Source organism: Egretta garzetta, unplaced genomic scaffold, assembly GCF_000687185.1.
Source record: "Egretta garzetta isolate BGI_Z169 unplaced genomic scaffold, ASM68718v1 scaffold397, whole genome shotgun sequence".
NCBI classification, from domain to species: domain Eukaryota; kingdom Metazoa; phylum Chordata; class Aves; order Pelecaniformes; family Ardeidae; genus Egretta; species Egretta garzetta.
In genome coordinates this window covers 4,410,687-4,423,781 of record NW_009260493.1, presented here as the reverse complement: position 1 = coordinate 4,423,781, position 13,095 = coordinate 4,410,687, and the positions used below count along the sequence as shown (strand labels likewise).

The window sequence follows — 13,095 nt, the reverse complement described above, 5'->3', positions numbered from 1 at the left end:
AGTAATCTAGGACCTCCCAGGCCTGTGGATAAATGATAAAGGATGGATGGCTTGGCAAGCTTCTCTGCCAGCTCCCTCAGTACTCTGGGGTGGATCCCATCTGGCCCCATAGACTTGTGAGTGTCCAGGTGGTGCAGCAGGTCATTAACTGCTTCCTCCTGGACTATGGGGAGTTTATTCTGCTTCCAGCTCAGGGGGCTGGGTACCCAGAGAACAACTGGTCTGACTCTTAAAGACTGAGGCAAAGAAGGCATTAAGTACCTCAGCCTCTTCCTCATCCTTGGTGGCAATGTTGCCCCCTGTATCCAATAAAAGATGGAGATTCTCCTTGGCTCTCTTTTTGTCGTTAGTGTATTTGTAAAGACATGTTTTGTTATCTATTACAACATTGGCTGGATTGAGTTCTAGCTGGGCTTTTGTCTTTCTAATTTTCTCTCTGCAATTTCATCAAATTTAACACCTATAATGGGTCTGATTTTCATGCTCAAAGGGAAGAGAGGTGGCAGGAGAGATGAGATTAAAATTCTGTAAGATTTTCCTCTTCGTTCCCTAAGAATTGTTAAAATTTATTCAGTCCCTTGTGGTACTGCAGCAACTAATCTTTCTGCAGTGTTCAGTTACACCTTTTGTTTCAAATTTGAAAGACCTGAAAGCCAGCAAAACCCCATAGTTTCATCCTTCAGTTGCTGGTAGGATTGTCTGTGTGGCAACTGATGCCCAGGTATTGAAGTTTCTTCTAAGTAGCCAATTGGTGGAAGGATGGAGAGAGCACTTCTAAGCAGATCTAATGCAGCATTTTGGGGGCTAGGAAGCTTGGGCATGTTGAGAAGTTGGGCCATTTTCAGTCTGCCATTAACCAGCAGGGGACACAAAGGGGTGCTGCAGGTCTGTGCTAAGTGTTTCTTACGGCTTTCTGTGTGTTGCCACAACTGATTATTTTAGAGGTTAAGACAGAAGCTTGCAAACAATCCTGAACTTCATAGTAGCAAAGAATAAAACAGCGTAAATATATCTGGAAGTTATCAGCTGTGTTCTTTGCAAGAAACTTCATAATATTTCAAATATGTGAATTGTTTAAATACAGTGATTTTGTATCCAAAATGCATATTTGTCAAATATTTTTACATATGATTGTGTTGCATTGCTTTTCCTGTACGTAACTGTTTCATTTAAATGTTTTTAGTAAAATTAAACCAAATTTGCTTGATACTAGGCTCAAATTCTGAATTATCATTTAAAACATCAGTAATGCTGTACACAAAGGTTGTGTGAAGAGTAATTTCAGAAGTAAACAACTTAGTTAACTTTAATATTTTTAGAAGCATATGTAACTGAGTGTCATTTGTGCATTTGAAATCATCTCCACTGAACATCAGATCAAGTATAGTTATTTTCTGAGTGTAAGGTGTGTATATAAGCTGGTGAAATATGTATATAAACAAATCATTTTCTTCTTCAGTTAACCCAGTGTTTCAGTTACATGTCTTGCAACTTACAAATTGTGCTACACTCACAAGAAAAACAGTTACAGTTTGTAAAACACAGATATTTTTGGAAAACTACGTAGAGTGTGAGTTTGAGAAAAGTCTTCAAATTTAAAGTTTTGTTTGGAAAGTTTGTATTTCGCTACTGAAATCAAGTAACTTTCCTGGCAACATTCTATGTATGAAATAGTTGGCAGCAATCTAAAAAAATAGGGAAATGCAGCCTGCATGATTAAATTTTCTTCACACACACAGTGAAAAATAACTGCCGTTCAGAGATTGTTTTAAAATCTCTTGGCAAAATAAAGGCTGCAGGTTATCATGCAGTGTTCCTGGTTTTGTTCTCTAAGGATAACCTGAGATTTCCTTGTGTGTGAACAGTAAGCCTATTCAGAAGCTGTAAATCCACCTGTTGCAACTGTTGGAGAGTTATTTGCTTTATTGATTTTTGTTAGGAAACCTGAGGATTCTTGTACTCTAATGTCTTTGAAACGAGGTCTTTGAATCGCAGTACACTGCTTACACTGAAAATTCCAGTAAATCCATAGGTCACTAGACCAGTCAAGGTAGAGCCCAGACACTTTGAAATATGTAATGAACTGCAGTGAAATAACCTTACAAGAGAGACGACACATGATCACTCTGACCTACAGTACCCTTATAAAGCATGCATTACTTCACCAGTCAAACTGTGTTGCATCCTGACACAGGCTTCAGAGTGCTTAGTCTTTCAGATAGTAAAGGGAAAAATATCTGTAGTTATTCCTTCACAATATGGTAGTTGTGTTTATTTTCAATGTGGGGGGTGGTGTTGGTGTTGTGTTTGTTTGGTTTTTAAGTATTCTGTGATTGAAGGTGGTATTCAGAGCTACTTATATTTCTCCCTCCAAAAGAATGCCCTTTCTCTTTAGCATGCTGCTTTTAGCATTTATTATGTTGGAAGCTGGGGATATGTAAAATAATCAAAAGTGTATGTTGTGGTTTTTTTAAATCGTACTTGGCTTTGTCTAAATCAGCACCTTCTTGTGTGTGAATTAGATTGCAGAACTGCTAGGGTCTAATAAGGTAGTGAATGTATTTTTTTCAACTTTTTTTTCAGATGAAAAAGCAATTTGGTGATAATGAAGCAATTACTCAGGAAATTGTTGGTTCTGCTCATGTGGAGAATTATGCTTTGAAAATGTTTTTATATGCAGACAATGAAGACAGAGCTGGGCAATTTCATAAGTAGGTGAAAATCTTTGGTTTTGTTATCTGAATTAAGATACCAGTCAGGAAATTTGAATATCCAAACTCTCTTTAATTTGACTGGAAACAAGAATTGTGCTTTAATGCATTAATTTCTCTTTCAGAAAACTTGATTTGTTACTACTTCTATGTCTCTAACTTCACACATTAACTGGTGTCCTCCTTCTTGTGTTCTTTAGGAGGTTGCTCGCCTACTGCCAAGCCTTCTAAAACCTCAGGCTAACATTGAGCTTGGCATCAAGCATGTTACGGTTTTTACTGTCCAGCGATATTAAAATAGTTTTGATGATACATTATGTGGTTTGATGTACAGCAATTACTACAGCTGGATGATTTTGCTAGGCTTTTTCTAAGATAATATAGGATGTCCTATGTCCTATATTGAACATTCCAAACAAGAAACTCCATGCAGAACAGATGACCAGCTTTAAAAAATACTGAAAACTTTCTGCATAGTAGCCAGGAGACTAGCTAATATATTGCCAAACTTAAACATTGTGAAGTAAGTTCTGTAACATCAGCTTAAAAAAAAACTAAAATAGTGATGATTGGTTTGAAATAAGCCTGTGTGATCTAAAATGCCAACTTTCAAAATGTGGTCCTGAGACACTGACATTACCAAGTTAGTGAAATGTTTTCTTTTTTACAGAAACATGATAAAGTCCTTTTATACTGCAAGTCTCCTGATAGACGTTCTAACAGTATTTGGGGAGCTCTCTGAAGAGGTAAGTGTTACGGATATCAGTGTATTATCTGATTGCTTTTCCTAGCACAGGTGCAAATTACTGGTTTAGTTCTGTAAAGTTGTTTTTATAATTTGTGACTACGAACTTGAAAGAGCATAGGTTCTAATTGTGTAGTCAAATACATGATAGTAAGTCATAAGGAATTGTGCAAAGTATTTCAAATAAATTATATGTGAAATACTAGATAACTGTTACCTGTTAGAAGATGCTTCATGACTTAAGTATCAGTTAGAAATGCAAAGTCTGATTATTACTGTGGGGCACATAGCATTACATTAAGCAAGTAGGAATAATTATAGGGAACAATGATGCGAGGTTCCTAACTTTTTCCACCTTTACTTTTTTCACCCTGCAAGCAAGAACTTTAGTGCTAGTAACTGAGGTGGAATTGTATACAGGTTTAGTTAGAACATATATTTTTGGTTTTGCAACAAACACCACTTCTAAAAGTTGATATGTTAAGTTGGAAGAGTATGAATTTACTTAATAAAAAATGGCTTGCTATCTGGCCATTCGGACACGAATGCTTTAATTAAAAAAAAAGATCTACTAAACTAATTAACACAATGCTCTTTATGGCGGGTAATCAAACAAGCACTCCAGAATTGGCTGAACAAGATCATTATTGCTTTTATTAAGGCACGCCAGAATAATCTCTTGGTCTGTTTTAAAACAAACTTTTCTATTAGGTGCATAGTCAGCTGCTTTCAGTTATTCATGCCCCACAGAAGAATTAATCTCAGATATAGAGGAGCAGGTACTTAATAAAGTATTCCTCATTCTGAAAATTAAAAGTGAGGTTTCCTTGCTAAATTAACTGAATGAGAAGTTAATTTTGAAAATGTCATGGTATAGTACGTAACTTCTGGAAAAGAAAAAAAAAAAAAAATTAGAGAAAGCTGCTACTACTCATGAGGACAAGTTTCAAAGATCAATAGAGGAAGATTGAAGTACCTGGAAAAATAAATAAGAAACAGCAACAACACTAAACAAAACCAGTAAGTGCTGATCACATAAGTGCTGAATATGTCTCAGGACACCTAAATCCGCACAGGTAATCTACAGGTTGGTTTGGGGTTTTTTTTACATGTTTAAGTGTTTACATGCTTCCACACTTACAGTAGTGAAAATGCCTCAGAAATCAGAAGTTCTGCTGCTTTGCAGGCCCATAACAAGCCCATAGCTGTGTTGGTCCCAAACTATTCCATGCCCTGCTTGGAATTCACAGACTTGACATCCTATATGTAAATCGCCAATCTGATAAGCGTGCCTAACCTGCAGTCATATTTTTTTAGTTTAAAATGCAGTCGCCGTGACTACTTTCATTTGTAAATATTGGAAGGAAGGTTAAAGTGGTTTTGATAGAGTGGCACTTCTTGTATACTATGATGTATAGGAATATAGGTGTAGCTATTAAAGATAGATCTTGCCCAAGAAGAACACTCGACCAAGTGTTCTTGCAAGATTCTCTATCTTCCATAGCCTGAGACTGTACCAATCTACAATTTTCATCCATCAAGAGATGCAAGTAAGATTGCTCTTCCATGTGTTCTCTTAAAACTGGCTGCTATGCACCCTGACATCCTTTACAATATCAAATAATAATGGTTCCTAAAGCCAGAGAGTGAATACACATTGAGTTGGACTGAAAAGACAGTCATCTTGGACTGTGGGAATCCAGCGCACTGATTCGATGACTCCTCAGAGGTCCTGAAGCAATCCTTGTAGATGGAAAAAATTGTTATAAATGTCAATGTGGAATGCTAGCAGTGATATGTTTACTACTGAATGTGGGGGGTTTTTGTTGATGCTGAAAGGACAGAAGCACTTTGTAATTGGAATGAAGCAGAATTACCTCATTTTGATTGTTTAATCGGTGAAGATGTTGTTAAAAGAGAGTGTACAAGAAGTACAGTGAAAAGGTTTGCACTTCTGGCTAGCATCATTACATTTCAGCAGTTTTCTTATCCATTGTCACATGAAGGAATGATGGGACGTGACTGTCTTAGACTTTTGCAGCAGCTTTTGTTAGTTTGAAGTACACTCAGCCTGACCCCTGGTTATATAGTAAGACATCTAAATTTTCTATCCATTCATATTATTCGGACCATCTGTGTATCTTTTCAGTATGTAATTGCCTTCATATGTATGGAGTATCAACTATTAAAGGTGCAGAAGGCAGATACTTGACACCTAAAATTAGAAAATGAGTGTTCTAAATAATATGTATATTTTTAATTGGCAAGTGGTTGATTATTGGGTAGTATGAATGGATTGTGTCACAGGAAACAGTGGATGTTCCATATCTCAATATCAGAACTAGGAAAAAAGGATTTTCTGGAAGATGGGTTTTACAAGACACAGCTTACATCAGATCAGTAAGAAGCTGTGTGATGGTAGTGTTATTTTCATTTACCTTTGTAGTAACATTCATACAGTACGGCAGGCTTCCAAAAAGGGACAGCAGGGCATATTAAAAACAAACTAAAAGCAACAAAATTTAGTTCTCAGTTCCAGAAGGATAAGCATTGCAGTTGGGATGCATAATGACACACATCAAATGCTCTTTGTTCCCTTCTCCTCTCTCTGTCCAGTGTTTTGTTGCAGGTTTTTTCGATTTATTCTTAAATAGGCTTTCCCTGGCTGAGGGGCTCACCTGTGTCCCGCAGTGGGTCTGCTGGAGCTGGCTGTGTCTGGCAGAGGGCAGCCCTGGCCCCTCCTTGCAATTGCCACCCCTCCCGCCTCCCCACCATCACCAGCACTTGGGCACGGACACCTGATTCAACAGCATCTTCACACTTTATCAAGACATAATTGTGGTATTAGAACAGAGGGGAGATGTACGGGCTGTTAAACATTGCGTAATGTTCTTTTAGAAAAGAACCATACTCTGGATGTGTATTTCTGCATTTTGTGGCTTCTAGTGTGTTTGTGAATGATAAAGGAATTCGTCTGTAACAGTACCTGGCCAGAAAAGATTATGAACAGAAAGTATGTAAGAGAAAGCTCTGTCTTCCAATTGTACTTGTCCTTTCTGAGGTATATAGTGAATGCATTTTAATAAAACTGTCATTAGAGTAGAAGTTTTTCTGGAAAACATTTTGTTTGCGGAAACAAGGACTGTATCTTTCTCATGGGCCACATGAGCATCCTGGTGGATAACAATGTATTAAATGTAAGCAAGGGAGCTTGCTGGAGATGCCCATTATACTGTCACTCTACCCCTTTCTAGACTTTGTGAGGTACAGTTCTGAATTTCATTTTATTAATTCTCAAAAACTTTGGATGTAATTTCAGTCAGGACTGTTAAAGAGAGATTATGCTGTCTACCTTGGTTCTGAAACCACTTTACTTGCGATTGTTACTGTGGAAATTTGAGTTCACCAGTACCTTGCAGGTGATGATGATGATGCGAAACACGCTATCAACCTACATTGTTCACTTGGCCAAATTATTGCACTCATCCTTCCACATTTCTCATCTCTGTTTATATTCAGCCTTGTTCCTTGAAATATATTACCTCATAACTGTCAGAACTGGTTATTTCTCTTACAACTTTTGACAAAATAGTTGATTTGCGTAACTGCTTTAAGATTTCTCATAACAATTGAGAACTCTTCTTGGATGAAAAAAACACTCTTCACTTCATGTTTTGACATATTAAAGTTGTACCTAAGAACAGTAAAGTATATTTTAAAAAATGAAATGGAAAATCTCAAAATAGTTGAGATTCTGACATTTATTTCAATTGCTCATGTTTTGTGAAAAGAAAAAAATTATGAAAACCCAGGTGAAATGCTTTTCCTCAATTCCTTTTTCCCCAAAACTGAAAACAGTGAAAAATCATGTTGATTTTCTTTAAATACTGAAGTTACTACCACCTTTTTTTAATTTCACACTATTCTGTGGAAACAGAAATGGAATCAGAAAGACAAGTGGCAGATTCACTTTGCACTGCTATTGGTTCATATTTACACCACTATAGAAGATGAGAGTTGGCAAAAAAATTATATTAACTGTCAATATAGTAATTTTTTGAGAACTATTAATATTTTTTCTAATAACTGAACTATTAAACTTGTCATTAACAGTTTATTTAAAGTCATTATTATCATAACTCCTTGCTCTGCAGGTAGTTTATGTATTGCTAAAGTCCTTCATCTGATCTTTAGCTATGTTTTGAAGATATTAAATCAAAATTTGTATGTCCTAGAATATCCCTCATACAGCACATTAATCTGCAACAACAGCAGCCTTTCTGTATTAATGCTTTTAAATAAATTTTTTAAATGGAGAATAATGTAATTAGAAAAGATTTTATATTATCGATCAGCAGGAGTAGCATTTTAAGTTTCAGATATTTAAAGTAAATAATCATCTAAGTTTATGAAGATAGGAAGTTTTCGTCACATTAGTAAATACTATGTAGCGCTCCATCTTTCATACTAGATGCTCCTAGTATAATTTATTTCCTTTTCCTGACATGCTGCACTAATTGAAGATACCAGCGTTTTCCTTTCATGCTGATATCCTGTTAGAGCTGGTTTTTTGGTTTGGTTTTTTTTTGGTTTGGTTTTTTTTTTTAACTGATTAATTAATTGTGCATGTGTTGTGTATCTGTAAAGGGGTGTCAAGTGATAGCAGAGAAAACAGTTTAGTTTTATAATCTCAGGGTGGAAAACCTGCTTATATTTCTGTTTTGAATGCATTAATTTGCAGAAGTGAGTGGTTAAAATGGCTGGCCTTTTCCCTTCCCCAGAATGCCCAGCACAGGAAGTATGCCAGGTGGAAGGCAGCGTACATTCATAACTGCTTGAAGAACGGAGAGACTCCTCAGCCTGGGCCTATTGGAATGGAAGGAGAGAGCTTCGGTATGTGTTTCCCTTGTCTTTTTAAAAGAGCAGAAGGCTGGGCCAAGACCGACATGGTGATATGCACAGTTCTTCAGGGAGCACCCCACAGGAATCACAGCTTTCCTGTTTAATGTTCCATTCACGATGGGCTGCCTTCTGCTTTTTCTTCTCTGCTTCACCTACTGCTGTTTTTATTGGACTTTACTATTTGATTGACTTATTTAATGAAATTTTTTTTCTTTCCTCTGTAGTGGAGGTTATTATTTTGCATACAGCTACTTTCTAAGAAGGCGTTGTCACCTTTGGGCCAAAACCATGCATTTCTTTAACGCTACCCACAGTCCTTCTTTTAAATATTTTCTGTAAAGTTATGTTCCCTTTGCCAGTTTGTCCTCTCTCAGGAGTTAAGTAGGAATAGAAAATGGATTCATTGTAGATGAATTCAACTTCAAAGCAAACATCTGATTGTGAGAGAGCCTCTTCCTCCCCATATAATAATGTGGTTTTCAAAATAGGTTTATGGCCTACTCTTTTTAGATAGGATTTCTTGCTGCTTTCTCACTTCTCACTCATCCCTATTTTCCCTCTGGTTTTAGTTACTCCCTTTGTTCTTCTGCTACCTGACTTTCCTGTACAGGATTCCTCAAAGTTACCTCCTTAACTGTTAGCTTAGTTAGTGGTGACATCCAAGGCCACTTACCAAAATTAATAATTATCAGAACAGGTTCTTTAAAACCTCCCAAACTGTAACTTTTACTTTCTTCTATTTAATGCATTCAGACCTTTCTAAATTCTGTTGCTAATTTAAAAGTCTTAGTTCTTCAGTAAGAAATGTTAGGGGCATCCAAACCTTTCTCATTTAGAGCTTTTTTTAAGACAGACACCACCACTGTGAGCAGACACAAGCTAGCCTCTCCATGAAGTAACAAAACACATACTAAGCAGACTCTGTCTTACAAGAGCACATTGATCACAACCTAACCTATTCGGAAAAAGACATCTCCATTCTCTTATATCATTGTGTGGTTTTTTTATGAAAAATAACTAAACAATCAAAACAGAGCTGCTATATTATTTCTAAACTTTATAATGTCAACCTATTTCTAAAGTATGGATCCAGAGGCTTCACAGATACACATGAGAATGAAATCACTTACAAAACTTTTTTTCTTAAGCTGCTAAAACTGATAATACTATTACTGTTCTATAAACTGATCATGCTTTTCAGTTATTGATAAAAACAAAATATGTACAAAAAATAATGCATTTCTGAAAATTATAAAAATGATGTGTAATTACAGAATCATTAAGTTAACTTTCAAAATATTTTCACCCATTTATTTTTCCATTGTTTGCAGTTTTTTCTATGCTTAATGCTTTATGAATGTTAATTCTTTTTGCATTTCATCAGTTGCTTTTGATAGCGATCAGTTTTGTTAATAAGGGGTCTCTTAGTTTTCTTCCCCAGACAGCGCAGAAGTTTGGAATACAATTTTTAAATGTGAATCTCTTATGAAAATAGGATGTCTTTGGAATGGATATTTCCATTATGCAAATTAAACCAGACTAATGCTGCACAATGACAATAGCCTCTGTGTATAATTCTTCACATACCTAATGAAACAATTAAGAATATTAATCTCAACTTAAGCTTGAATTTAGTCATAAATTTTGTAATAAAAAGAATCAATAAACAAATCGAAAATGCAGAAGAGATAAATCTAACTTGTTAGGTAGTTGTGGAGGTGGTTACATAAAGTTTTATATTCATATATATTAATACATATGATCCATATATCTACATATGTGCGCACACACAGAGATATATGTACACATGCAAGTATTTATTTGTTTCCATTCATTCATGTTTGGGGTCTATACCTGGGTCTTAGGTGGATTTTGAAGTTTGAACCTGTAATTTCAAATATGTTATGAATAGGCTTGTCATTTCCTGCATGTTGGTTTTATTTTAAACATGTCAAAACATTGGAAAACTGGTTTCTCTTCTGGTTCTCAATCATCATGCGATCTCATATTTTGAAGCTTCTTTCCTGTTCACCTGTGAAGAAAGAGGAGGATGGGCATGACCTACTATTTATAGAAAGATTAAACTGGTGGCCTTTCCAGTAAGGTATAGCATCCTATTCCGCTTGGCAGCTACTAGCAGAAGACGTGCAGCAGAAGATAAAAAGTGACAAAGTGGCATGAATAAAAATTGTCTAGCTTACCACCTTTATCAGACAGTGAGCAAAGTATAAGTAAGTAGAAGGTAGGCAGTCTTACTCCTTCCAAGCCCACCTTTGTTAGAAAGTAGTGTATTGCTTGAAGTATGAAAATTTTCTATTGTCTTCCAAATGTGAACTGGGGAACATGGCATACAAGGAGAAGTTAAGTGGTTCTAAGGACAGTTCTTACTGCTGTCTTAAACTCTACTTAATGGGAGAGTGTAGAGAAGATTGAAGTCAGACTCTTGGATGTTCGTAGTGACAGAACAACAGGCAATGGACACAGGTTGCAACAAAGAAAATGTGAATTAATTATTAGGAAAATAATTTTTATCATGAATGTGGTCAGATATTGAAAAGAATGGCCAAGAGAGGTTATAGAACCTTGTAAATATTCAAAACCCAACTGGACACAGTCCTGGGCAATTGGCTGTAGCTGACCCTGCTTGAATGAGGGGTTGGACTAGGTAATCTCAAGAGGTCCCCTCCAACCTCAGCCATCCTGGTGCCCAGAGCAGCATGGTCCATTAGCGCTGCTATGAGTGAGGAAGTGGACCAGGTAGCCTGCAAGGGATCCTCCATACTTTTTATGATTATTGAAAAAAATCATTCAGTTGTATATGGAAAATAGAATCAATGAGTGGAAAGAGGAGAGGGCCAGATAAGAGTGCTTCTGAGGTTCGAGTTTAGCCAAAAAAGTCTGAAAAGTGGTTCTCCACAGTGTAATCTCTTATCATTTTTATCTCCTGGCCACCATTACATTTAAAAAAAAAAATCTTTAAAAATTATAAAATTCATCATCACCATTTTTTAATGAGAATGTTTACCAAACATCTATCCCTGTTTATTGTTAGCCTTTATTTTGTTAAAAGTAAACAACAGTGTCTAAAAGCCTTGGTGTCAATTATAATTTCTTTGCTCTTTTTCTGGTTAACATAGTTTGGGTGTTAATACTCTAGAAACACTACAACATAAGTAAATTAAAATATTTGTGAACAAGTAATGAGTATGATACAATTTTACTTCCAAGGTATTGGTTTATTCTTGTTGTTATGCTTTCCTTACCTAAAGATGCCCTACAGGCTTTAACACCGGAATGGCTCCAAAATGAAATATGCTCCAATCTAGGCACAGCTATATTTGAAGTGAAGAATTAGCAATCTCATTTCTTCGTCAATGTACGATCTTTTCAAGGCAGTTTTCCTAACTGCTGGTGCAGCTGCAGCAAGAGAGACTTACAATGCAACTCTGGTGGTAAACATCACTGCATCTTTTTAAGTCAAATTACACCAGTTTGATAAATTAATGGAGAAGACAACATGTGGGAAAAAAACCCTTTTGTTATAGTGAATGTAATGAATAACCGAATTAAGTATTTCCAGCTTTAAATGAGTGCTCTTTAGTGCTTTGGCTCATAGAGTGGTAATGTTTACAAAGCTCACCTGATTATGTGAAATGAATTATGAATTCTAAACAATTGCAAAAATAGGATTTCTAAGCAAAGATTACGGAGCGTTTTCTAAAAAATCTGTGTATGCAGCTTGTGTAGAAACAATAATTGTTCCTCAGCAGCAACAACTAGGCTATTTCTTCATCTTATTATTGTGGAGGCAAAGGTAACTGACTTGCTCAAGGCTGCAAAAGAAACTTGTAGGAGGGAAAGTAGAATCCAGACTTAACTCAAATCCTTTATATTCACTGCAGATCATTACAAGCAGTAGTGTGAATAGATGAAGACTGTTGCTTTAATTAACAAGTTCTGTCTACATAGAACTTAAAAAGGGATGCAAATGCCGAGTGAGTCAAAATTTTAACATCCTTATCGATAGGGACCTGCAATATCTGTAATATGGCAATGTCTTTTTATTTGTTGAATTGTATTTCGTGTAGTAAGAGAATTTCTCACACACTTTTATTTTCTGAGGAATGACTTTTTGACATTAATTTTTGGAAATTAACTCCATCGTGCAGGTGTCCATAATGCTTTATAAAACCAAGACAAAAATTTTATGCAAATTAATTTTTGTTCGAAGAATCAGTAAAAAAAAAGTGTCAATTCTTGCTTTGTGCATCATGAGAAGAAAAGCAGCATTGTTTGAATGTACGGCTGGACCTTCCCCATTCCTTTCTGCTTGCTCATTTTCTTCCTCTCCTTGCGAGTGGAAAAAGTCTGTTTAAACAGAGTGAAACTAGGTCTCTGTAGCTTGACAAGTTACCATTTCTTTCCAAAGTGTTATTTTCTTTGTGATTCTTGAAAACCATACTGTAACTCTTGGACATGTTTTTACAGTAACATAGGCATGCTTTATGCAGTTCTGCTGTTGGATTTATGGATGCTTTTGTCAGGATGCCACCATGGAAACCTTAAAATGACATGCTAGATTTATTAATGCAGTTGGAATACAAGTCCTAGAGTACACATAAAGGTCACTTAGCAGTAGCCCTAGGTCATCCAACAAGATTTTATATTAATGGAAAAAAAAATTTAAAATGTAATTTCAAATACAGGAACAAAAGGATCCTAAATGGTCATGGTATA

The 13,095-nt window shown here is 36.0% G+C and overlaps 1 protein-coding gene across 6 annotated transcripts in view; it reads left to right on the top strand.

Moving 5' to 3' along the window:
• VTA1 (vesicle trafficking 1) overlaps positions 1–13,095 on the top strand; it is a 41,879-nt gene that overhangs the window by 12,074 nt on the left and 16,710 nt on the right. For all 6 annotated transcript variants that reach the window (XM_035899791.1, XM_035899792.1, XM_035899788.1 and 3 more), the window contains exons 3-5: positions 2,584–2,711; positions 3,382–3,457; positions 8,238–8,349. In XM_035899791.1, coding sequence (XP_035755684.1) covers positions 2,584–2,711; positions 3,382–3,457; positions 8,238–8,349 — 316 coding nt within the window. The remainder of the gene's footprint in view (positions 1–2,583; positions 2,712–3,381; positions 3,458–8,237; positions 8,350–13,095) is intronic.